Here is a 26,526-nt window from a genome sequence, read left to right on the forward strand (position 1 = left end):
CTATGGCATAACTCGCTAGACATAGGAGAAGGGAGTCAGTTAACCAAGGGGTCACTCAGAGAGGGAGAGGGGCTGGAGGTGCAAAAGGAAAATGAAAGTCAGGAAGAGAGAGGGTTTTCCTGTGGTTTCCTGAGAGCATTTCAGGAAGTGACTTCATGGAGGATGTACTAACTACAGTACAGCATCAGTGTTGAAGGAGGACTGTGTTACTGCCATTTCTCCCAAACCTTAATTAAAAGTTCCATTTACAAATTGTGAACAGTTTGCTGCAATTCTACAATTGCCACAGAAGAATGATCAAGTAATATATTGTGATATATTGTATTGAATTTTATATTTGTCTATTATTTTTGTACTCAAATAAGTGCCAATAACACTTGTACTGTACCTGAGTCAATCAGTGCCAGAGTCAATCATTACATGAGTAAATCATGCAAATGTTTTTTTAACCTAATGTAAATATGGATATTTCTGAACCTCTCTGATTTCAAAATCTCCAGAAAATGTTATAAAGCAGGATTAATCCCCATTCAGATCCATTAAGACTGCCTCTCTGTTAGAGGAATGTCACAGCCCCTCTCCCCTCTTCTCTTTATCTGAAACATTAAGCATTCGTGTTCCTTTCTACTCATTTTCTACTGTGATGTCTATTTTGTGCTTGGTCTTGTAGAAGACTTGACAAAAGAGTAGTATGTTAAAAAGACAGATGTGTTCTTACTTTTGAAGGTGCCTTTCACAGCATCCCCCAAAAAGGCAACAGAAATGAAAAGTGCTATGACCTCTTCTGTGGATCTGAAAGACAAAATAATCCTCAGAAAAATAAATAAGTCATCACTGACATACATTATTCTGGATTTTCATCAGTAGCATGGAACTGAATAATAACAATAGTTTGTCATCACCTTGAAGTTTCTTAATCTCCTTCTATCTGATGAAAAGCCCCAAACAAAGCTATAACTTAGTCAAGCCAAAGCAAACCCCAGAGGCAATCTGGTGCTCTGCACAGCTCTGTACAGTACATGTAAAACAAGGCTTCAGCTCAGCATTAACATCAGTGATTTGTTCTATACATGTCAATTTGAATTGAAAATTTTTGGATGGTATATAAATATTGTAAAAACTTGTTTTTGTAAGAATAACCTGAAAATCTAAAAACATTTGGGCTCTAGTGCTTTCTAGCTACTCAGGATCTACTACTAATCATGAAAAAATAAAAGCATATTGGTTTCTTTGTTTACTTTCACAAAGTACTTTGTACTTTGACTTTTTCAAACCTGGTGCTTGTGTTTTGGTTACTAATATACCATGTTAAGTTACACATAATTTAATTGAGGAGACACTTCATATCTTTATAATTTATTGCATTTTTGCATTGCACTTTGTTGCCATCCTACACTTTAAAAAGCAGTTATTTTAGGAAACTGAACATCACAGGAACAACTACAGACTCTGAGATCAAGTTATTTTGGATTTCCAGTGCTAATGACTGGAACAAGGAGGAGGAACAGGGAGCTGAAACTGTCCACCTGCATATCCGAGAAAGTTTTCAGTTGTGGTGATAAAACATTTCTTCCTGACCTTCATGCTTATTAGCACAGCCCTGTTCTGCTCATGTCTGTTAATCTTGTTTTCATTTTTGTTTTCTTTCTCTCACTGCTTCTCTCCTCTGCTACAGTGGTATGAAGCCTCATGGCCAGGTCATCATTGTACAGAAAAATCTGTTCTCAACTTAATTATCTAGTTAAATAAATGATTATTACAACATGAGAGGATCAGCTATATTGTCTTATATAGCTGTTAAAGGTATCTAAATGCATCACTTCCCAAAAACACACATACAGTAGTATAAGCATTTTCAGCAAGCCACCCATACATTTCCAAAGCTACAAACTGAACTCCAGAATACAAGACCTTCAGAACAAAATAGAAACATACAGTGTTGGGGCAGTGTGAGTTAATTGACTGAGATATACAAAGTCACTGACAGGGCCTTGGAGGCTAACAGACTGACTAAAACCAACTGAGAGGCTGACTGATGGAGAGGCTGGACGGACTGACCGTTTGAAGAGCTTCATCAGCAGGCTGGCATTGAAGATGCCTCCCAGAATGAGGAAGAAGCTGTTCCACAGGCCAATGCAGGCGTAGAAGGCAGGGAAGTTCAAGTTATACTCATCACAGATCTCCCTGATAACTGCAAGACAACTGTGAGTCAGCATTGCCCCCTGTTAACACAAGAACAGACAGCACTGCCAATCTGCTTACTTTTAGCACTGCCCTTTCCTGACATGTCCTGGGCAGGCTAGTTCTGAGAACAGGAGGCAGCTCTTTACAAAAAAGGTTTTTAACTCAATTTAACTCAACCCCCTAACTCTATCAATGTACTGCGTGCAGTCAGGTTCAAATCAATCAGTCCAAGGGGAGTTCTCCTGCCCAGACCATTACCCTTGGACTTCCCCATTGGTTGGTCTGTAGGGGAGAATTCTACATGTCTGCGCAACACGCTCACTCGTGTCCATCAGAGTGGTCAGCACAAGCCCTTGATTCACTGATCACAGAGGACTCGGCTCCACTGCTGCAGAGTCCCCTTGAGGTGTTATTCTAACATACCCATTGCAGGAAGGCAAAGGAAAGTTGAGGCATACTGTATGGGTTCCTTTCTGTGTCTTTCATAATTTTCACTAGTCTGGATATTCAGCAGGTTGAATCACCTTATCATCTATGCCAAATCAGCTCACTAATAAGATAATATTTATAAGCTTTTCTTTTCTAAAAACACATACTGTACATAGATTGATGCATTTGTTTTGATGCTTAATATGTTTATTTACTGCATAGTATATGTTTGGGTGCACTCTTCAGTTTTTCTTATACCGAGCCATGTTTTAATTGCTTGATCATTGCTTAATCAAGGCTGGTTTTTCTATGGAAGATATAAAATCACAGATCCTGGCATTGGAAGGGACCTGTCTGCTTATCCTTGATGAAGGAATAAAATGCAAAACTCCAATTACTAGACAGAGAAACAGGGAGATGGACTCCAGTTTCTGCGGTGTCATCACTGACCAGCTATCTTCCATTCATTCGCAGCTCACACAGGCAGAGAGCAGAGCAAAACATTACCGCTGATGAAAATGGCGAGGGGGGCTGTGGTCAGCGGGATGACCAGTGGGGACCCAGCAAACAGAGAATAGATGATGCCTCCAATGCTTTGTCCGATAATGGTCTTCCATACGTCTGTGAAGAGGGAAAACAGGGCTGAGAAACACTGACAGGTACAATGACCACTTCCACATCACCTGGTGACCTCTTCCCTAAGCGCTGAGCCATACAATAGCTTCTCTTTATTTGCACATTTAAATGATCATGCTTAAATAATTGCTCTATATAGACTAATGTTCATATAACATTTTCTAAAAATTCTAATTAAAAACTACCCAATTTCTGTATCCTAGTTAGGTCTTATACCTTATTTATGAAATTTGGATAGATCCTACATTTATTTTCTGATGGCTTACCAGAATAAAAATTGAATTTACATTTCAGATAATTATTTAAATTATTTTTTCAATGGCAACGTTTACAATTTCAGTCACATTCCTCATTCTGACAAATGCTACGTACCTTTTTTGTTAAAGTTTGCGCCTTCTAAACTAAAGCTGCCTGACACACTGTGTCATCTCATTCAAGCAAAATCTTTGTCTATAAACTAAATAACCTCCAGCTCCTCTCATGCCTCTGCAGCCTCTTTCACCGACTCAGCGCTTCCTGTTCCTCTTGTCTGACTTCACCTCTGAGATTCTGACCTTTGGCATTTAAACCTCTCTAGTTACACCAGAGCCTAAAACCTAATCTGGTTTTGGATAATTTCTGGCCAATATTGAATTTGCCTTTTCTGTGCTGCAGCAACGCAACTAAATAAATTTTAGAAAGACCGTTTGTCTTGGTTCACAACATCATTGTGAGGGTTTGCATTTTCTGACAACAGCAACTGCAAAACTAATAGTGTGCCAAATGTTCTATGAATGTGTCGTAAGTGAATGCCATTGTAATAAAGAAATTATATTGAAATGAATATCACATTTTATTACTTCACAAGCAGCAGGTTTTAGCTTAACTGTTTCAACTTAGAAATTACTTATGTATTGTTATGACTGTCAAATGCCAGACACTGGCACCTAGATCCAAAGGGGAGTCACTCACCAATCTCCCCCCGTGTGCTCTCATCATTCAGAGACCCGAAGGCGATGGCTGGGAGCAGGATGGCGATATACAGAAAGATGGCAGTGGTGGTATATTTCAGAAGTGTCTTGTTGTTCCCAACAACTCCTGGAGAAAAGAGCAAAAGTGAGGTCTTCTTAAGGGGTTGATTCAGAACTGCAAGAGGAGTAGGCACACCTTCAGCCAGGATAAGAGGCCCCACAGACACAAGTAAGTGAATTTAGTGCAGGTGTGTTTAGGTTTGAAAGTACAGTAGGTAACATGTTTTTGCAGTCATAGAAGATGTGGTGTCTGGAACAAGATGTAGGCAAAATTCAGTCTTTGCTGTCCATAAAAAAGGACTGCAGAAGATTCAGGGATCACTGAGCTAATGAGCTAATAGCATTAAATGGCTCAATGGTATTAAGCCAGATATCTCAAATGAGAACAAACTCATATCTGCAATGAGAGAGAGAGTGGACCTATTTACAGTACATAGAGCACTTAGAGTCAAGCACCTTGCTCAAAGGGAAGACAGCATGGACTTTTATTTATTTGACTATCAAGAGTTTCTTCTTAAAAGTAAACTTTTAACTTTCTTTATTTTCTGTACTGAAACTGAATGAATTTATTAATTTAAATTAAATGAATTTGAGCTCTTTGTAAATTTTCTTTGTGAAATATTTATAAAAAGTTGATTAAATGTAGAAAAGAGAATATGTTCATTGCAGGACAGGGTACAGTATTTGGTTTATATAACAAAAATATATTAAATCTAAAGATAATCAGGTGGATATTCATCTCGGATGAGTGACTGAAGCCATGTTCGACAACACAAGGGAGGTGAAAGCAGGACCTACAAATAAGCTATGAGATCCAGATTATGCAACTACTAACTACTTTAGTCAAAGATAAGTTAACATGGAGAGGTTCTTAGGTGTTGCTGTGAAGAGCTCTGAATCTCAATGGGCACGCTCTCAGGAGATTCCCAGATTTCACAGGGCCTCCCTGTACATATCAAGAGTGACACCGAGGGAAGGTGCTGTCCGTGGTGCTGAAGAAGCGCTGATAAAGAAGGGTCCATGCCGAGGTGCTGCCTGCAGTCTTTCCCCAGAGAACCACAGGGACTGTGCTACTCATGTCAGACACCAGCAGTGGATGTGAGACAGTAGGCAGAAAGTTTAACAAATTCCATTATCATGGGTGCACTTTCTGCTTTTCATTCTTTTTTAATTTCTCTAGGTTAGCTCAATGTTGTATAATAATCGTTATGCCATGTACAAACTGGTTCTGATCTCTCAGTTTTTAAATGTTCAAATAGAGAAGAAAGGATTATTTTCCAAATGATGTCTTTGTTTTTTATGCAGCTTCTTGGCAGAAAAGCACAAATCCAAATACCGTCTGTGAAGTCAGAGGTATAAAGAGGCAGCCGTCGACAGAAGTCTTCATAAATACCCCTGCCAGCCCTCAGGAAGTCCCTGTACTAAAGAGAGAGACAGAACCTGTTCAGATCATGAATATGGGGTGTTAAATTAGCAATCACGATTTAATATGGCAACAGCAAGAATAACACCACTGAATTGGTGCTATTAAATTGCCACATATCCTGAAATTATTAGTGACTTTACGGCTTTATGCAGACACAGAATTAAACTCCATTGAAGATTAGAATGGAAGCATATTTTTCCATTTTACCTTCTTTTATCAAGAGAAATGTCCTATACAGTATATTGTGGTATTTAAAGAATTTAAGACACTTCTACATTGACTACGTCTTGAGGGGTTGATGCGCTTTCTATAACATGCTTACTGCACAGAGCCCTGAACATATACAGTATATCTACACTCTCTATCTGGGGATCACTATGCACATTATACACTATCGTTCTCTACTGCACCTGTTACTGCTGTCCGCAGTTTACTGTGGTTTTAGGTGAGGTTGTATTTTGCATTTCATCCTTTTTTATTAAAATTGCCAGATTGTATCTAATTTAGCACATCAAGGTCTTAATTCCCTTGTACCATACGGATCATTGCAAAGACCCAATGACTCATGCCCTTTGGAAATGTACTGCCCATTAGAAACATCTCCTCTCAGAACCTGGTGAATTCTAAGGTGCAGTTGGTTAAACACTGTAAATCTCATAAAGCAGTTCAAGTCCCTTTAAACATGATCTCTGTAGCATTTTTATACCCCAGGGAAATTGGGAATTTCAGAGACCTCCATAGTTCTGGAAGCTCCCATTATACATCCAAAGAAGAGGCAGTAATTGTACATTTGTCTCTCACATACTGTAACTGCTTATCTAATTCAGGGTCACAGTGGGCCAGAGCCTATTCTGGAAAGCACTGCCACCTCGCAGCGCTCAGCCCCTGAGTTCAATTCCTGAGGTGCTATATTTGCATAGAGTTTGTATGTCCCTCCTAATGTTCACATGAGTTTCCTCCAGATGCTCCACTTTTCATCCACAGTTCAAAGTCATGCTATTAGTGTAATTGATGTCTGTTAAAAAATGGCCCTCTTGTGTGTGTGTCTAAGTGACCCTGCGATGAACTGGCATCCCGCCCAGGGTGTACCCTGCCGCTCATTGCCGCCAGATTAGGCTCTGGCTCCCCACAACCCTGTATTGAATAGAAAACAGGCAGATGGAAGAGCTCATGAGATTATGGTACACTTGAATATATAACAATATATATATATAACTATATAACAAGTAATAAAGACATCTCATACTTGACTTTTATTGATTCAAAGATCCTTAACATTTGGAAAGTGTAATCTGCAAGCTGAACAAGGCCTAAAAGCTACTGTATACTGTAATGTGTTAGGTTTTTACAGATTTGCTTAGCTTAAACTATAAATTTAGGCTTAGCCTAAAATAAATATGCTTACTAAACTATAAGTGAATGAATCAGTAACGTGTTTTGAAAGAGCTGACTTCTTTGTTCTGCACATCACAATGAAATTGAACTGGATTGAACAGAGGAGACTACAAGGTGACCTGCTCGAAATCCTCAAAGGTCTTGACAAAGTCCACCTAGAGAATGAACACTGAAACACAAACCAAGTGTGCTGTCTGTGCACTTCAGACTGAGAATCGGAGGTACTTCCTTACAGAAAGGGTTGTGGGAGCATGGAAGAAGTTACCCAACCATGTTGTCTTTCAAGACATGACTGGATGACCCTGGATCAATGAACTACTAGCTATTAGCCAGGCTTCTCATGTCCTCTCTTGGCTGTACCGTGAGGGGCTTGTGCCTGTGAGGGTCCGTCTCCTCCTGCGTGGTGGCAGGCTGATGGTTGTCGCAAGTGAGCCGGTGACGCTGCTGCACCAGGGCTTCCTTAAACTCCTCCTGCGTCTTGGTCTCCAGCAGCTTCTGCCTGAAGGAGATGTCGGAGAACATGGTGGCAAAGGTGCGCCCCAGCTCCATGGCCGTCTTGGTGCTTTTCTAGAAGGCAAAACAGAAGCAATCAATTCACAGAGGAGTGAAAATAAAAATAGTCAATGCCACCTGTATGGGCCTGAATTATATTCCAACCTTCCTTTTCAAGTTTTCTTCCTTTGGTAGTGACACAGGAGATTTACATGCATCGCATATGTGATCAAATTCTTTCTTTACAGAGATCTGGAACTAAATGACTTTACTGGTGTTTTACTGGAATATTCCTGGAATAATCACATTTATTGTAAATAAAATGATTTTTGATATCTCCACAATATGTACTGTATTGAGCTACATTTGTATTGTATATACTGTATACACATGAAACTTCATACTTTGTGGGAGTCTGGAACAAGTTACCCAGCCATATTGTTGAAGCCGATACCCTGCTCTTTTCAAGATACAGCGGGATGAGATCCTAACATCAATTAGGGACTCAAAAGTTAAGCTAAATGGGCCCAAAGGCTTCCTCTCATTCTTAATGTGGCTGAAACTGATGTTTCTACAGAATGTGTTTTGTACCACTGATATTTTTAATGACAGGACCCTGGAAATTTCATTGGCCAGCCAGGCTCTTTCCTTCCACAAAACAGTGGATACTAATCTATTTCAGATTCGAATGAAAAGATCATAAAACTGTCAATTCATTGCATGTTGCTGTGGTGATTTGATATGTAATTCTGACTTGTTATTCTTTAAAAGCAAGCATTCAAACAATTAGAGAATAAACAATCAATAAAATCATCCAATGAAAGTGATTAGGAACTCACTAAAGCAGAGACATTCAGACACCCCTGTGATTTCTTGCATTCTCACTTATGTGTTGAGGATCAGTGTGTAGCAAACAGTTACCATTTTGTAAGGAGCCAGGATGAGAATGATATATCGGACTTCACAGCAGTTCTCTCCCCAGTTCTGAGGTCTTTCCAGTCTAGAGATGCAGACATGTCGCCTTTGAAGGCTCTTTACACTGCAGCTGCACAGAGGAAACACAACATCAGTAGTGAGTTGTCTCTGCCAGCCCATCAAGGTTTTAATTGTCCTAGATCTGTTGCCTGGGGTGCGGGCTGAATGTGTACTTTAAAAATAAAATTAACATTTCGTCTGTGTTCTGTTGGCTCTGCCTTGGTGAGATGTACAGATTTACACACATGTATACTGTATATACTGTATAACAAATATCCTGCTGGCATTGTGGGCAGAATCCACTAATTCTGGAACTGCTCAGGGATACATGCAGGAGTTCCAGACCCCGGAGTTGGTGGGATATTTGCAGGTGCCAGGATTAGTTTGTGTTCTAGAGGTGTTCCAATGCTGGTTATCTTAATCTTTATAATCTGAGCTGAAATTATTTAGTTGTTTTTAGAGAAGTAAAGTTTCCTCTCATAATTAATGTCATTTCTATTTACAAGTTATTAAGAATAATACTCTTTTCAGCAGAGCATGATGTTGTATTACACCAAGGAGAGCACAGTTCCAATTACTCAACAACATCCAAGCTGCAAATCTGCAAGATGATGAGTGTACAAGTGCTCTTGAATTATGGAAGCACTTCTTTATCAAAGAGTCTGAGAGCTGAATCTTGTATAAAGGTCAGGGAATTATGATGTTCATCTGTATGGAAAGAGATTACAAGAGACAGTTAACAGGGATTTAAAACAGGTAGATCTAACTTATGTTCTTTGAGCAAAGGATGAAAACATTAAATTCAAAGTACTTTATTCATCTCCAGGAGCAATTTAAGCAGCCAGTGGTAGAACACAACACTAAAAAACAACATTGCTAAGAAAAGAAGAATATAAATAAATAAAAACATCAAATGGACCATGAGAGTGATTGAAAGTAAAAGTGTGAAGTACAGTATATAAGAAGTTATTAAAGTATTATACATGCAAATCTGTAGAGGGGGCTCTGTCCAATAGAAATCAGATTGATAAGACTTTTTTCAGTCATCGTTGCAAGCCTAAAGGGCTTTTGGAACAAAGCTAAATTTTCTTATGCAAAGGAACAAGTAATAGGTTTATTCCATGCTGAAAAGAGAAGAGAGAAAACAAAATGTTTCGGCTGTGAAGCCTTCTTCAGGTGTGAAAGAAGGTTGAATATGTCCATAGACCTGCAGACCTGCTTCTTTTTCAGAAGAAAGGGTAGAAACAATTTCAGAGACAATTATAGTTTTGTTCCTTTTCCTAATATGAAATATTTGTCAGAACTTGCTCAAGTTCTAGCAAATTCTCAATATTTATAACTGCAGGGCCTGTAAATGACAGTGCCTTCATTTATACAATTTACATGAAGAATAAATTATAATGAATTAATGAATCTGATGAATGAGTTAATGGAGCCATGCATGTTTCTCCCAGTGCTCTACTCACAGAATGCAAAGCCAGGACTGCTGGTACTGGATGCCTGTGGCTGTAGCAGTCACGCCCTGGATGGTCTCCGACAGCAGGTGGACTGTGAGGAGACAGACGGCAACAGCCCATTGTTCTCACAATGCCACACTCACCCATGAATAGGGATGATAAATCCAAACCAATGAGCTATAAGTCTTACTGCATTATTGAATTGGATATGTATCCAATTTAAAACTCCAAAAAGTTAGACTTTTATTACATGTACAGTTATTTAGCAATTAAAAGTTCTTTGAGCTAGCAACAACTCTAATGGATGCTATAATGGATGGTATTTTTAGATTTTCAGATGGCTATGGTTAAATATACTCATGAATCTCATAATTGGTTAGACATTAAACCAAGGTCATGACTGTTTTGTCAAGAAATGTCCCATGTCTAGTTTGCAAGATGAAGGGATGAAGTCGACTTCAGGGACTTCATAAGGGACTGTAAGGGACTTACAGGGATTAAGTCATACAGCTGCTTAGGTGGTGTCACAGCAATAACCTGAACTTGAACGTAAATAAAACAAAAGAGCTAATTGTGGACTTTTGGAGACACAGGCCACACACTCAAAGCCCACTCAGTATTGATGGAACAGAAGTGGAAACAGTCACCAGCTTTAGGTTTTGGGGAATTCACATTTCTAATTATCTAACCTGAACTGTGAACACTGACTACCTTGAAGAAGGTTTAGCAGCGCTTTTATTTCTTGAGGTGCCTCAAGTGATGGGGGATGCCAGTACCTTTGTTGGTGAACTTCTACCGCTGCACCATCGAGAGCATCCCCACCAACGGGATCACCGTGTGGTATGGCAACACCTCTTCGCAAGAAAGAAAGGCACTGCAGAGAATGGTGAATGTGGCCCAAAAGATCATCGGCTGTGGTCTCAATGAGATTAAACAGCTCTATGGGGATGACCGCTGCCGTGGTAGAATTCTGGCCATCACAGAGGACAGTCACCACCCCTGGCATGTGCTCTTCACCCCACTGCCCTCAGGCAGGAGATACAAGAGCATATGGACACTTACCACCAGATTCCTCAATAGCTTCTATCCACAAGCAGTGTGATTGGCAAACACATTTAGCCATGCCCCTCGGACCACACCTACACCATCTACCTCATCATGATTTCTTATTTATTGTACATCTCCAGTCATTGTTTATACGTCTGCATTGTTTACATTCAAACTGTTTTCTTGTTTACTTGTACATTGTCTACTGTTTGCTTGTATATTGTCTTGATGCATTGTCATAACATTGTGTTTTTACACTTCTTTTAACAATCGAGAGACTTTCTGTAAGTAAGAATTCCATTGTACCAGTACATGTACCGGTTACATATGGCAATAAAGTTCAAGTTCAAGAGTAAGAGTTTAAACCCAGAGTCCTGGCTAAATTCCACTCTGAGATTGTACAGTCTGACCTAAAGCTCCCACTTAATCCGGCAGGTGAACCAGTTCTGCACTTCCCTCTAACTGACCCACTTTGTAGGGGGGATGCTGGAGCAGAATGGCTTCTGTGGGTCACCCTATAAAGCCCTCCTATAAATAAAGGGATTTGGGATCCTTCTGGATGGAAAGCATTATACTGTAAATGCAATTAATTACAATTGTATCACCATCATCCTACACCAAACAGTGTTGCTCACCTTGCAAAACTGCAGGCCTAAAACTGCAACCTGCATGTTGTATGCTGTGCAAGTCCAAAATGCGAATAGTTGAGTTTGTATTTGTCAAGAAGCACAGCATAAATATTTTAAATGTATTTATTTCCTGTATAGAAGAATATGTCTGAGCTACTCTATTTCTGTGTCTGCAATTTTCAGATTCCTCAGTGTGTTCTGGATGATGTGTGTTGCCATGGCAGTGGTGTTTTGGAACTGAGGGAGACTACTTTGAACTGTGATTACTTGAGCAATTTCATAATACCCAGCAGGCACACAAAATAAGAATGCTTGCTATTTTGAGTACTGTCAAACTAATAACACAGTTTGAAAACAGATGTCTCTCTGCCTAATTGGTTTATTCAATGTCAGATGGACACAGTAGACAACACGTTGCCAGGAGCACTATTACAACAATAATTGAGAGCGAAATAAAAATAGATGGTATTTGTGTTTTTGTATAGAGCCCCACTAACTCAATGTATTACATGATTTGTTTTCTGAAAATGCTTGCCAGTGATCAAAATAACTTTTTGGTTTTCAGAACTGAACTAAAAAATTATCAAATTTCGCCAAAAAGTAACGCAAAAGTATAAATACAATACATGCTGTTAAACTCTCCAGATTGCAAATAAGGCATTATAAGATAAAATGCCAACTAAAGTGGAAACAGTGCCTGTTAATCTACTGAAAATAAACAGCCAGTGCACTGTATTGTGCACTTTTATCACATCTTTCCTCAACACAAATTAATCTTACTTTGCTTAGTTTCAAAATTAGTTTGAAATTTACCTTACAAGCGAACACTAGAGGCAATTCTTACCATACATAGCATATAAAAACATGCTAAAAGCAACAATAAATATGTAAGAAGCAGGAGTATTCAGTGCACAATGAGTTGGAAAACAGGGAAAATTATTTTGCACACAGCAAACATTCTTAAAAGTGGAATTCTGAGTTAACTGAAGAATTTGTTATACTATGTTTATAATATATGAAATGATCCTGATTGTAATTCAAAATGGACTGTGAATGTTTTCTCAGCAGTGCATTTGTTCTGCTGTGATAGAGGAGATCTACTGCTCATGTATACTGCAATGATATAAATATACTGTAGCACTCTTGGGTTCACTTGGGTATGCACCCTAGCTGCTGAGGTCTCTGCTATTCACAGGGAAGGGCAGTGACGTCACCACGCTGGTAAGCCGGCTCACACAACCTGTAATGTCGGCCATATGCGTTACAATACACTGTATGGACCAACCCAAGGAATTCAAACACTTTTTCTCAGCACTTTACTATAATACTGTTTCTGAGCAAGAACTGTATAAGTAGCAAAGGAAACTCAAAATGATAGAAAGCATATGAACATACTCTGAGAAGAGGAAGCACTCCCTGGTTTCTTTCAAGAAAGATCTGAATGAGATCTTTGGGTCAGTTGTCTCTAACAATCCAAAGGGTCTAGTTGCCAAATGGCCTCCTCTCCTCCTTTCTTTTGTGCCTATTTCTTGCACCGTAAATAAGCCAGAGGAAAGACACAGCCTCTTTGAATGTGCGGCCTTCGGAGTATGGGCATTCTGGAGAAGGTGCTGCACTGTCTTTTACAGAAGCAGTGATAATAATCATCTAATAAACAGTAAAAATGTTTATCACAGGAAACGTGAAGCCATTGCTGTGGGGAAACCAGCTTTTAACAGACTGATGCCACGCTCCAGAGCAATTTCACAGCAATTCAAGTGCATGTGACTATCTGCTTTGGGTCAGAGACCTTGCCACTCAAGGTCGGGTGATTAAGCAGCCAAGGAGAAGGATCATCGTCTTGCAAATCAGAGCAGAGACAGATGAGGATGAGACTTATCAAGGCCTTGGCAAGGAAAGCATTTCACAACAAGAGAGAAAAAACTCTTCAGAAGTGCATATGGAACTATATCATTGTACTTTTAAAAAACACTTCAGTTTAGTTAATCATTTTAACTAATACAGATATTACAACATTTTTGAATATTTTGGTCTTCTTAGGGGTCGCACACTGGCATGTGGAAAAACGAGCCCTGGTGTGAGTGAGTGTGTCTCCGTCTCTGCCCTGCAGTAGACTGCAATGGTCCCATCCAGGGTGTATCTTGCCTAATTCCCAATGATTGCCAAGATAAGCTCTGGAATTGGGTGGATCCTATCTCAGCAAAGCTGAATTGCATAAAGTGGTTAAAAAATTGACAGAGGAACAAATCTTCATTTTAGACCTAATACAGTAATGAATGAATTAATCCATTATTGACTAGATTAATAATGCAAATTAACTCAATTGTTAATTGGTGTTTGATTTTGAGTCACTTTGTCAGTGAACAGTGCTAGAATTACAATGCTTCTGGAAATCACAAATGAATTGAGACCTGCTCACCAGGTTTTCTGATCAACATGTATATATTTGTGCTGCAGCATGCACTCACACTATCTACAGTTGGATGCCCAAATTACATGTTCTGTTGAGTTTCTAAGTGAAAAGAAGTTAACACAAACTAACAGCAGCGAACAAACTTAAACAACATATTTCTGCAAATTTTAAATCACAGTTACTATTTATTTGCTGAATTTAACAGATTGAAAAAAATTACTCTTCCGTGCAGATCATGTTTGTGCAAACAACGCTGCACAGTGGACTGGTGCACCACTACTCCTGTGCCAGTTAAACCTTCCTATACAGTAGGTCCTTTGCAGTGATATGGGGGTTTTGCTTTGCATTATTGACCAGTCTACAAGCAGTTCTATCAGATATTTTTCTTGGTTTTCTAGATCTTGTCTTGACTTGACAGTTCCCCTTAACCTCCATTTATTAATGACATTTCTGACAGTGGAAATTGCCAGCAGAAAGCATTTCAATAGCTTTTTATAGCCTTTTCCTACTTTGTAAGAGTCAATTATCTTTATTTTCTGATCCTCAGTCAGCGGTTTAAAGGAACCAATGGTTGTTGAGTGTAAGCACAACACCCAGAGAGGTTCTGGAATTGTCATCACCTGACTTAGATTTAGGCTTAACAAGTCAATTAAGTTATGAGACCAAAAACTAACACAAGTGGATCAACTGGAATGGTTCCAAGACAAGATCTGGAAAGATCAGAAGGAAACCTTACCTGCGATCTTATCACAAAAGTCAAAATCTTAAGTATGCAACACTAAACTTAGATAAGCCAGAGGCTTTTTGGAATGAAGTGCTGTGGTCTGATGAAATAAAAATTGAACTCTTTGGCTACAATCACCAAATGTAAGTTTGGAGAAAAAAAGGAGAAGCATTTGAAGAAAAGAACATCTTGCCAACTGTTACGCATAGGGGCGGATCTATTATGCTTTGGGGTTGATGGCAGCCAGTGGCACAGGAGATATTGTGCGGGTAGAGGGAAGAATGGATTCTACTAATTATCATAAATTCCTGGAAGCTAATGTCCCACAGTCAGTAAAGAAACTGAAGCTGAAAAGAGGTTAGATATTACAACAAAACAATGATTGAAAACATGTCTCAAAATCAACCATGAACTACTTCAAGAAACAAAAAATTAAGGTTTTGGATTGGCTTTCACAGTCCCGTCTTGAATGTTATTGAAAATAATGTGGGTAGAACTCAAACATTCAGTGCATGCAAGACAACCTAAGAATATTTCTGAACGAGAAGCATTCTGCAAGGAAGAGTGGAAAAAAACTCTTAAAGCAAGAATAGAAAGAGTGTTAGCTGGCTTCAACAAACGTTTGGAGGCTGTGATTTCTGCCAAAGGGGGTGTTACTAAGTACTGACTGATAGGGTGCCCAAATGTTTGCACATGCCACATTTACTATTTTATTTTTTCAATCTGTTAAATTCAGCAAATAAAGAGTAACTGCATTAAAATTTGCAGAAATATGTCAAGTTTAAGTTTGTTAACTTCTTTTTACTTAGAAAATCAACAAAACGTAATTTGGCCAGGGGTGCCCAAATCTTTCCATAAAACTGTACAAACACAACCAATCCAAATTTAGTAAAAAAAAATTAACGTAAAAACAATTCACTTACTTTGTTTCTGTTTTCAACATTGTTTCCTCTGAAATGTGAGGTCATGAGGCACATTTTAACATAATTTGAAACAAGATAGCCAGTCACATTGTCAAGAGATTTCTGGATAAGTCCTTCAGATCAAATAGCTATTAGCAGCCAAACAAGCTGGAAGGGCCAAATGACCTTCTCACATTTCTAACCTTTTATACCTTTCATGAACAGTAAGTTTTTACTTTGTTCTGCAGCAAAGAGGTCTGAAACTCCCCCTGTGAGTGTTTCTAGGTATGGGTTAGGAGTCAGAAAGTGGGACACACCAGCTGTGTGAGAGCAGTAGGTTCTGAGAAGAAAAAAATTCTTGTCAGAGCTACATTCTCCAGGAGGCAATACGAAATGACCTGCCATCCTTAGTCAACTGATTGGTTGGCATAAGACAACTGGTCAGGCAACCAATTAAAAAACAGGAAGCTGAGGCTCTTGGGGTTAGACTTTGTCTACTGTCAGGAAATGGGGGCAGATCCTCTGTTACCCAAAGAGCACCAAAGGGGGAAAGTGACTTACTGTACTTTGTGTTGCAAAGAAAGAAACTGTTTTGGAGCCTATAAATATCTTTGTTGCTTGGGTACTAAAAGACACCAATGAAGCATACAGCAGCTAGAAGTTAAAAGAGGAGCTTAGGATTTTATTTCAGTCTGGTTTTAAGTTTTTCCTCTTACTTTCTTTAAAAGAGCACTTTTGTCTTCACCTTACTTTTTTGTGTGTCTGTTTCACCCTGACCAGCCTATCAATGCTCTTGATTACCACAGACAGCCCAGGGAGTGTCACACCAGTTCACACAAAAGTCCTCACCATTGACCTCCTGGGCGCCAGCGTCCGTAAACAGATGGCTCATAACTTCCTCAAAATTGCACCCAGGCTCAGAGGTGTGGCTCTCCTGACCCACGTAATGAAGCATCTTCTTCAGCACATCGTCCAGCGAGGCAGCAGTCTCATCCAGCAGGATACTGGCACGAGCCAAGAACCCATCCAGGTCACGATGAGCCCGGATCTCCTCCTCGAAATTCATGAGCTTCACGTACTGTAGAAGGAACAGAGTGGTGCTGGGCACAGACAGACAGGACCTCTACACACACACACACACACACACACACACACACACACACACACACACACACCAATAGAGGCGACTAGGGAAAAAAGCATTTTAAAAAACACACGCATTGTAATACAGAGGCACAGAGTAATAATAAAACCAATGTAAACGTACTGTTTTACTCTTAAAAAGAAGGTTTTGTGAACGTGGTCTTGAGAAGGAGAAAAAGTTTCCACAAGGAGAAGCACAGGATAAGGCACACAGCCGTAAGTGCAGACAGAATCACCTGGACAGCTTCAGGGAGACGCATGTTTTTTGCACAATTTCAACGCATATTATGGAAAGTTTGAATCACCAAATGAATTTTGTCTTACCTTCCTAATTTGCTCTAGTCATGTGTGTTTTTTAACGTCTCAGCAATCAGCTGGAAACTGAGCCTTCCATCTTAAAAAGCCTATAAAGCCCACTACCAGAGGATCAGTGCAGACCAGAGAAGTGGTGTGACCCTCACCCACAGCTCCGCCAGCCTACACGCACATGGCAGGTCACAGGGGCCGCTGTGTAGCTGAGAGCCAGCAGTACTCAGTTAATTGTCCGCCACCAACGGGGGAATCCAAGTGACAGCAATCTAGTGACCTCAGCCTCATAAACCTGTATTCATACAAGAACCTTTACCAGTTGAGGCTGTTGGTTATTGCAGTTAAGCCAACTGAGAAGCTGCCCTGCACTGACTTACTAAGCCACATAACTCCTCTCTGGTAAGAATATCTTCACAGGTCTGAAGCAAGATAAAAAACATACCTTTCTTGATGTGTTCAGCAGTACACATCCCGAAACATCTGGATCTGCCAAAAGGAATAAAATATAAACAAGCGGGTGTTTATCCTTGGTGCGGCTAAACAGGCAGGAGCAGTGGAGCTGCACACAGAGGAGGTCATCGAAATGTCACACGTGAGGTCAAAGAGTGAGGAGTAAGAACAAAACACAAACCTTAAAGATCTTATAGTAACTGCTAATGATACACAGTAAATATCAACAATAAGGCTTATTTTAATCTTGTGACACTGATTTATCATGTTCCTGATTATACACCTCCACACATTATACACCTCCCTCAGAAGATGGGCAGTATAATCCTCCTCAGTGCAGCAAGTCTCTGCTAACACACAGACTTAGGGTAGATTGTAAGAATTTGAGGTCTCCCCGGATCACATAGCATGTTCATCACACAAGAAACAAACCCTGACGTTGTCCTAAATATCTTGAAATGGAGTGGGGTTGAAGTCCTAAGAAAGAAACAATGGCATTTCAAAATTATATCTAATGATTTGTGGGGCAAGCAATGCTAGTTTCCATGCAAATTTAAGATTCAATTAATTAAATGCCCAATTGGGAATTCATTCTTCATTTCAGTAATTTACAAGGAGGACAAAGTCTTTGCCTTCTGACAGAAGAGTGGAAAAATACAGAGTACTGGCATTAACATGTGTTTATTGCATGTCCTTCAGTATTAAATATAGCATGTCCTACTGCATGTTTGATAACTGGAAGGACAAATGTTTTTTTTTCTCAAGAGAGTAATGATTTAGTTCATGCTTGTGACACTATAGCCAAAACCCAGGTCAGTTCTATAGCCCATGGCAGTGCAAAACTGGTTTAGCAGTCCTTCAATCAGATATATGAGGTGGGATTTAAACAGGGAAACAATTACAATTGTTCTTGTAAGAAAATTGGCAAAAATATCTAGTACGCTGACTGTAGAGGCCAGTTTCTAATTAAAACTTAGGAGCTCAGCCTTAAAGCCAGGGGGAATGGGATGTTTGTTCATTTAACAAGATTCTTAGAATACAGCAAACAATGCAATCAGCCATAACCACGGGAAATCCCTCTCCAGGGTAACAGAGGACCTCCCGCTCAGTACCTCACTGGGCCACAGCCAGCACACTCTGCTGTATGTTATGCTGCATGACTGCAGTGATCAGCACAGTATCAGCAGATACCAGGGAAAATGTTGGTTTTACTGTGCATAGAACGTGCTCAGTCAGTGGGATCTGATCTTTGTTCCAGCCCAGGGGAATGTACTGTATGAGACCATCTCATTTAGACAGCCTCATGCAAAAGTGAAGAAACAGGGAGAAAAAAGTCTCATGACTTCATCTTGTTACATTGCCAAAATACTATCAAGCCTGAAAGCCACTATATCAATTCGTCAAGAGTTCATGAAAACACTATCCTAAATCATAGACCAATTATACTGTCAGTATAACTACTGTTAGAAAATGTTCTAACCTTATTCAGTTATGACTCAAGAACTCAAAGACTCATGAATGAAGTTAAAGATCAGTTTTGCAACATGAAGAGTTATATTCTTGGTTAAAAGACAATGCTAGAGATGAAGACTGCAGTTGTAGGCAGTTAGGAACTGGAGTTTGTGCTTCAATGCTACAAGTACTACCAGATGATGTTCTGTTGTTTAACTTCATCTTAACTCATTTGGAATGTCTAAATTACTTTTCTAGTGTATTACTTTGATTTTTCATCTGCATGCGTGTGTGTCTTTTGTTCTCTGGGTACTATGACTGTTGCCTTCCTCAATCATCTGTAAAAAAACCACCTTCCTTGTCTCACCACAGATGGAGTCATTGATCTAAATGCAAAAGTGCAGCCCTGATTTCCAGCACTGCTCCTTGCGATATTCCAAACATGTGCCTCAGACAATTTTGACCTGATTTCTTCTGCTGCATGTTTGCTCCTCTGCATTTCAATAACCTTTCATTCAATTGTGTCATTTTATCTATTTGTGAATATTCTATTTGTTTTTTATGTTTTGTATTTATAATGTTGACAATGTCTTCTGAGAAATAGGCCGCAAAAATTATTTTGCACTCACGATAAACTGGAAAGATCTGTGAAAATGCACGGAATGAAGATATTTTAAAAGTCAGTTTGCTCCTAAATGACATCAGGAATGGGGATATTTCTCTTTTCTCCTTTTAAAAGTCAATTCACTTAATTGGTTAATAATTAAACCTAATTAACAATGGAAGTGTGGCCGTGGGAAGCCAGGTTTGGAACAAGGAATCTGAATTGCATAATGGCAGGGATGGATGTGTCATTGGTGGAAATGTAATTAAAAACATTAATTCAACATGCCAAGAAGCATGCCAGATGTTACTAATTCACTGCCTATTAGTAAAGTACTGTACATTGGATAGGCTCTAAGCTACTGATTACAATAACAGTAGCCTGCTTAGAGTGGATGATGAAGGTACAGTATATTACTACATGAATACAGAATGTTTTAAATAAAACTGTGCCCATATTTCTATTAAACTGTTAAACAATAATCATCACCATCATTGTCATTAGCATTTATTTATTTTCTTCCCAAACAATCCCAAAGCACTTCACATGCATTAGCAGATACAATTCATCCCCCATTGAAATGCAGCCCCCTCTGGAATGATGTGGAAGAGCCATACTGCACCACCAGCCCCACAGCACATCAGATCAGGCAGAAAGTGAGAAACTTAAATTCTCTTTTCAGCAAGGAATAAACCTTTACTTGTTCCTTACTGATGCATCGCTGTCGAGAGTAAAGTGGAGGCATTTCTGCTGCACCAGTGTCACTGTGCCCATCCAGAGTTCCCTGCCTCTTAGCAGAACACTGCAGGCTAGAGCCCAAGTCGTTTGAAATGTGTTGCGGGAATCGCTGAACAATGATGTGCTTGAGTGCAGCGCTTCAGAATGACTGATTTTCATAATTTTAATACCCCAAATAGCCATGTGGTGTCTCCTAGTGTCCCCAATTCTCCGGGAAGTAGGTTGTCAACTGGCAGGTGCATCAGAAGGGGACCGTAATCCCCATGGCGGATCTCAGTGCAGTTGCTGAGCTCTTCATTGCTCTTCTAAGCCTTTTTAAGCTTTGGCAACATTTATAGTGTGGAAGGTGGTGGGTGTTTCTGATGAAAATATGCATGAACTTCATTCCCATCTTCTGGTGTGTGGACTACAGTAGTAAAGCCACTAAAATGCAATTGAAAATTGATAATGAACTGCAATTTTAAATCCAAACTCCAAGGATATAAAAGAAAAAAATACAGTCACATTTACCAAAAAAATGGTCACTCTTAATTTTGCAAAATGTAAAACATGACACAAAATATAAATCTACATGACAAAACTGGCATACTGTATAAGCTTCAGAATTTTAAATGAAGCTCATTCGGAAGGGTATCCCACAACTGATTTTTACAAAAAAAAGAGCATCACCAGTGTGACTTTTGTTTTAATGGTGGAGAAGCAGACTACAGTTCTTGCTTAATTGCTCCTCCTGTGAGGGTGAGAGAAAATTCTTCAACACACAGTGGAATACGGATGGCTTCTGTCTCTCATCTCCAGATCAACAGAAGAAACACCATAGACTGTCACTGTGTGTGTTTGGATGGGCATGGCAGTATCCTGGATCTCTCCGCATGTGATAGGGTTCTACTATTATTCACTTCTCAGCCACATTTCAGTTTTTATAAAGGCAAAGACTGTGAATATAAACTGTTACCTAGGGCTTATAAAGTGTTTTAGGAGCAAACTGGGCAGCCTTATACATTCGAGATTCACAGGCACATTTTGTTGACTTTTCATTGGCTTTGTTTTTTGTCTCATATCAATGTAAAGTGAATGTTATTTCTGAACTAGATGTTATTTGTAAGTGTAAGTTGGGCATACTGAGCTGGCTAAGATATCTGCACTGGGGCTCTGGTTCCGCTGAAACCACTGAAAATCAAAGAACAATGGCAGGAATGCATGACTCTTATTGTATACTGTATTTACCATGATATACTGCAGTAATGGCTATAGCAAAGAATGATTAACAGGGATTTTTTTCTTTGTGCTTTTCTAGTAACTCAAATTCAAGCAGCTGTCTTGAGTTAAAATGACAAATGAAAGCTCTGGAGAGTAGATGCCATTAATTCTTGTGACTTACATCTCATCTGCACAGCAAATTGTTGTTTGTAAATAAAAACTATATATATATATTTATTAAAAAGCTTCATTAAAAGACCACGTTTACAACAGATGATTGTTAATCAACCAGAAAACTGGTGAAATTTAACACTGAATACCTCTCTTCTTGCTGTGAAGTAGATGTTAGCTGAAGAAAACATGAACACTTTTATAGCATCCAATGAGAACAGATCATGAGAACAGATGCCACTCCAGCCCAGTCAGTTCCCGCCTAACATACTGCTGCCAATAGGGGCCACAGACTCCTGGCTGAGTTGTTGGTCCATGAACCACAATTAAACCCAGTGCTGTTAAGTATACATGTACAGCTAAATTTATGGAGAAGAGACCTTAAAACACTTAAGGATCATCACCTTAAGGACCACACTTAAGGATTACACCTGCACAGGTGCTGACAATGACCACATGAGCCCAGCTGAGAACTAACACCTGGTACTCCCACCCTCAGTGTGAGAGTTGCACAGCCTGGATTCCAAAATGCAGTGCTCATCTGTCTCTTCGATGAGGGAATTCTAATACAGACAGTAAAGTACCTAAATTTCTTTTTTTAGTAGCTTTGCATTTATTTGTTCTATTGAAACAATTTAAAAAAAATGAATCAAACTTTTAAGATGCAGTGCGATATACAGCTAGAATCAGGGCCTTCTGGTGCTCTACCTCACACATACACTCACAAACTGCTGGAGACATGATCACACTCCCACTCAACACAGCCCACAACACAGCCCTCAGCGGTAGAAACTCACCAGCGCCCCCTGTCTGGACTTGGGTGTTGGCATAGAGGTGGATGTTGTCCTCACAGGCAATGGGTGAGTCCTGTCCCTCTTCTCTTCCCTCACAGCTGTCCTCAGGAGTGCTCTTTTGCAGCTCTGCGAGAAACAACACAGCCAGGATCACATTCCCAGCCTAGCACCGCACACTGATCTGGCACAACTGCAAACACAGCTCACTGCCCTGTTAGTGAAACTAGTGAGACCTAATTCACTGGTCACATCTGACCTCTAAGTCTTCTACTTTTTCAAAAGCTGGTGGCAATGGCTACTGGAGAAAGAGACAAATGGACATGAGAAATGGAATTTGGATGAAACAGTCTCTGAAAATTATGTCAGTAATTATGTTGATATGTTAAGGTCTATTTGGACTTTCAGTTTGCACTGAACGCATGTGTGCTTTGAAATACTATGTGTCAGAGCCTCTCCAGGCTGTTAGTAAAAGCAGTAAGATGGTACCAGTGAGTATCTCAGATACCTTCTTTCTCCTCTTTGCATTGATAAAAGTCAGACAATATGAGGCTGGGTTTGAAGAAATAAAAATTATGCAAATATTTGCTATTAATGAGCCATGCAGAGCTCAGCTGGAATGGAAGCTGAAGTCCTGCAGCTCCCTGGTCTCTCAGTGGCAGACCTGTCAAAACTACAGACCCCTGAGCTGGACACTTCAAGTTACTGCTGGTCATTTCCTGTAAAGCACTGATGGAAATTAGCTCGTTCATTTGGGTTTCGATGGTTAATGATAGAACAAAAGCAAAAAACGTTAAAGAATTAAGAAGAGATTCAACATTCAGTGTAAGAAATTGTCTCCTAATTGTAGTCTCCAAGTTACATGACAGATTGTTTTACAAGTAACAGTCAGATCTAACAGCATCTTTACTTTGCATTTCACTTAGCAAAAGGTTTTTATTTCTTAAATGGAAAATAGAGCATTTTGTGAACAAGAAGAAAAAAGATTATCAATAACCATCTAAGGGAGATGGTAATAACAGGAGATGCCAGGACAAACAGCTGACTTCCTGTTAGCTGGTTTTCTCTTAACCTACAGTATCTACCTATTCCGCTTCAAAATAACAAACCTGTTCCGGCTGTCAGTGTAGATTAACTACCATGTATTCAACTTCTTGATCCACAAATTCAAGTGTTCAAAATTCTACAAGGCATCAACTGTGAAACACGAACTAGAGGACACAAGTAGGACGTTCTTGGAGCTACAGTATATTTAAAACACAGAACAGGATGCAGTTCATACCTAAAGGGTTGTGGGAGCCTGTCATTACCTTAATAGCCATGGCTTTTGTCAAGAGATTCTCAGATCAGTTAACTACTTGATACCGAATGGCCTACAGTAGATGGGTCTAATGGCATCTCATTTATAACTTGCTTTATGTTCTTACTATAGCACCCTGGCACAACACTGCTCTCTCTTCCTTCACGTTGTGGACTATTAAAGCTCCTGCTTGAAATCAAAGGTTTAAATGATAGTCTTTAACTATTTTAGATACTCCTGCAATTCAGCTTTTATCAGCCATGAGCTGAAGGAATGTTAATCTTGTCTTACAGTCATAATTGCAATGCTATCTTCTTTCTACATCCAAAGTCAAGCTAATGCATCGACAGTAAAACAGATGACAGGGAATGCAGGGAAACCTTCAAACTAAATTAATGATCCATTAGCTGGGTAAACTTTATCTCCTATGATTATTTCTTTAAAAACTCATGATAGCTTTTAGAAAACTATATTTTAAACTGGGGCAGTCTGCAGCAATGAACATATGCCAAATAAAACCAGACCTCTTCTTTGCTCGGATAAGTCCTGACCATAAATTAAAAATCATTACAATTCTGTGTGAGGGAAATCTAAATGGAAAGAGGCATGGTAAAAATATTATAAAGAAATGTCAGTCAACATAAAAATGCAGCTGTAATGTATGGCAGGTGCCACAGACCCAATACCCAGCTACTGCACATGTTGAAACACTGCAGGCAGACTCACCCACCTTGCATCCCAAATACTTTCATTTTCCACATTTGATTGATCCTGAGTTTGCGTATTAGTCTTCCATTGCACGTGCTTGTTCACACCCATCTCAAAATAAAACTATCATCAAAAAGAGCTGACGACATGTTTCAAAGCTCACTGAATTCTCAATTTGCAGATCTGTCCTGACTCAGGAGTATAAGACATATTAAAAGAAGGGTCAGCAACTTGGCCTCACTCACCCATCTCCTGGAAGAAGTATCCATTTGTGGACATTCCGGCAGGTGGAGCCTCTGTGCAGAGAGAGTGGAAAGGTCAGGTAAGGAAGGAGGAAAGGGTGAGAAGAGCTCTGCTCCTCTGCATGCACCCGCAGGATCTGAGTGGCTCTGTGAGAATGGGGACATTCATATTCAGCTGCAGAACAATGGAGAGACAGAACCGAACAATTGCCGGCGCAGACGGACAAAAGATGTTTACTGAGAGGTTTCACTTATAAATCCCACCCTTTCACTCTTACTCACACCTTTCCTGTCATAACAAAATAAAGTCTCATGTTCAGTGCTTTAGACATCATTGTTTTGATTCTATTTAGTGAGCTCTGTTTTTAGCTTTGCTCAGGAGACAGTATAATAAGACTGCCCTCCAAACGCCTCATTTCATGACAATCCAAATGTCAAAACTCACTTTTCTAAGCTAGCGTCTGTAAACTTTAATATATTGTTACCTACGTATATTGTCATGAAAGGTGGTGTATAAACTTAATATATTATTATATTAACAGTACTAAATCAATCAATCAATTGTATTTCCCACCAGCACTGTAAAGAGCTTTCAATTGTCAAACATCTGCACAAACTCTATTGTTTAAAAAGTTTCTATTTACACTAGATCTACAAAGTGGTAAAGGTAAGACATTATATTGGGCTGAATTGGAAAGCAAATCCTTTTACAGAATCAGGAGAAGCTGATCAGTATAAAACAAACAGACAGATTAGAAGTTCTATGAATAAAGATTCGTAGTAACATGTCTTCAAGATGAAAGACATGCTTATGTGCACAGTTCTGAATGCCAGTGGACTGCTGTCCTGGACGTGTACTTAAAGCCATGGATATGCCATCACGTTCATTTTTCTGAACCTGTAAAAATCCAGGCATCCTAAGCAATCAACATGCACTGCAAGACAAACCTATAATTAAACTAATTAACTTGATAGCATCATCAACATAATTACTAAGGCACCTGAGAAGAACTTAGACCTAGCATTCGTAAAACCAAATTCCTCCTTCAGAAGGCTCCAAATGCAAACATCCCAGCACCAACAATCCAGATTCACAATGAGTGTGTGAACAACTAAAGCACTTCCAACACCTTAGGAGTTATCTTTCACAACAAAGAACTCCCGCATCTTCCAGCTGTAAGGCAGGCAAGCGTGTGATGACCATGTCCAAGTCAGAATGGCTCCAATTGCCCTGTACTGACGCCCAGGACTGCTACAGCACAGTAAGCTGTGCTGTTGGTACTCAACTCCTGGAGCCCACATTGCTGTTTCCATTTTCTCTCTTCTGTTTGTCCTGTTGGACATCCTGTGAGCTGCCTAGCTGACTTCCTCTTGCTGACTCAGCATTGCCTTCCAATTGTCCACTGCTGACAGCGTTATAGTTGCACTACAGCCCTGGCCCTTCTCCGGAACCTTTTCAAGCCACACAAGAGCCAGGATCCCTCTCAGGGCAGCCCCTACCTCCTGTCCTTCCCTTCAACTCCCCCTCACCCTCTGTGCAACCTGGATGTCCTAAAGATACAAATTCCAGTATAGTATGGAATTCTTCAGTGTTCTGATTCTGCAAGAACTTTGCTCTGATTACCAGCTGTGAAAAAAAGAACTGATTAAACATGGGAACTGTCAGCATGTGACACAAAGTGTAAAGTTTATAACTATA

The 26,526-nt window shown here is 39.7% G+C and overlaps 1 protein-coding gene across 3 annotated transcripts in view; it reads right to left on the reverse strand.

Moving 5' to 3' along the window:
* Window positions 1–26,526, reverse strand: part of slc4a11 (solute carrier family 4 member 11) — an 80,962-nt gene that overhangs the window by 9,239 nt on the left and 45,197 nt on the right. For all 3 annotated transcript variants that reach the window (XM_015343858.2, XM_015343859.2, XM_015343860.2), the window contains exons 2-13: window positions 24,831–24,881; window positions 22,584–22,706; window positions 17,614–17,657; window positions 16,569–16,797; window positions 10,014–10,095; window positions 8,494–8,617; window positions 7,441–7,647; window positions 5,596–5,680; window positions 4,201–4,326; window positions 3,121–3,234; window positions 2,059–2,191; window positions 719–792 (exon numbers count right to left, since the gene is read on the reverse strand). In XM_015343858.2, the coding sequence (XP_015199344.1) occupies window positions 719–792; window positions 2,059–2,191; window positions 3,121–3,234; window positions 4,201–4,326; window positions 5,596–5,680; window positions 7,441–7,647; window positions 8,494–8,617; window positions 10,014–10,095; window positions 16,569–16,797; window positions 17,614–17,657; window positions 22,584–22,706; window positions 24,831–24,881 (1,392 nt within the window). The remainder of the gene's footprint in view (window positions 1–718; window positions 793–2,058; window positions 2,192–3,120; window positions 3,235–4,200; window positions 4,327–5,595; window positions 5,681–7,440; window positions 7,648–8,493; window positions 8,618–10,013; window positions 10,096–16,568; window positions 16,798–17,613; window positions 17,658–22,583; window positions 22,707–24,830; window positions 24,882–26,526) is intronic.

This window comes from Lepisosteus oculatus, chromosome 1 (assembly GCF_040954835.1).
Source record: "Lepisosteus oculatus isolate fLepOcu1 chromosome 1, fLepOcu1.hap2, whole genome shotgun sequence".
Taxonomy (NCBI): domain Eukaryota; kingdom Metazoa; phylum Chordata; class Actinopteri; order Semionotiformes; family Lepisosteidae; genus Lepisosteus; species Lepisosteus oculatus.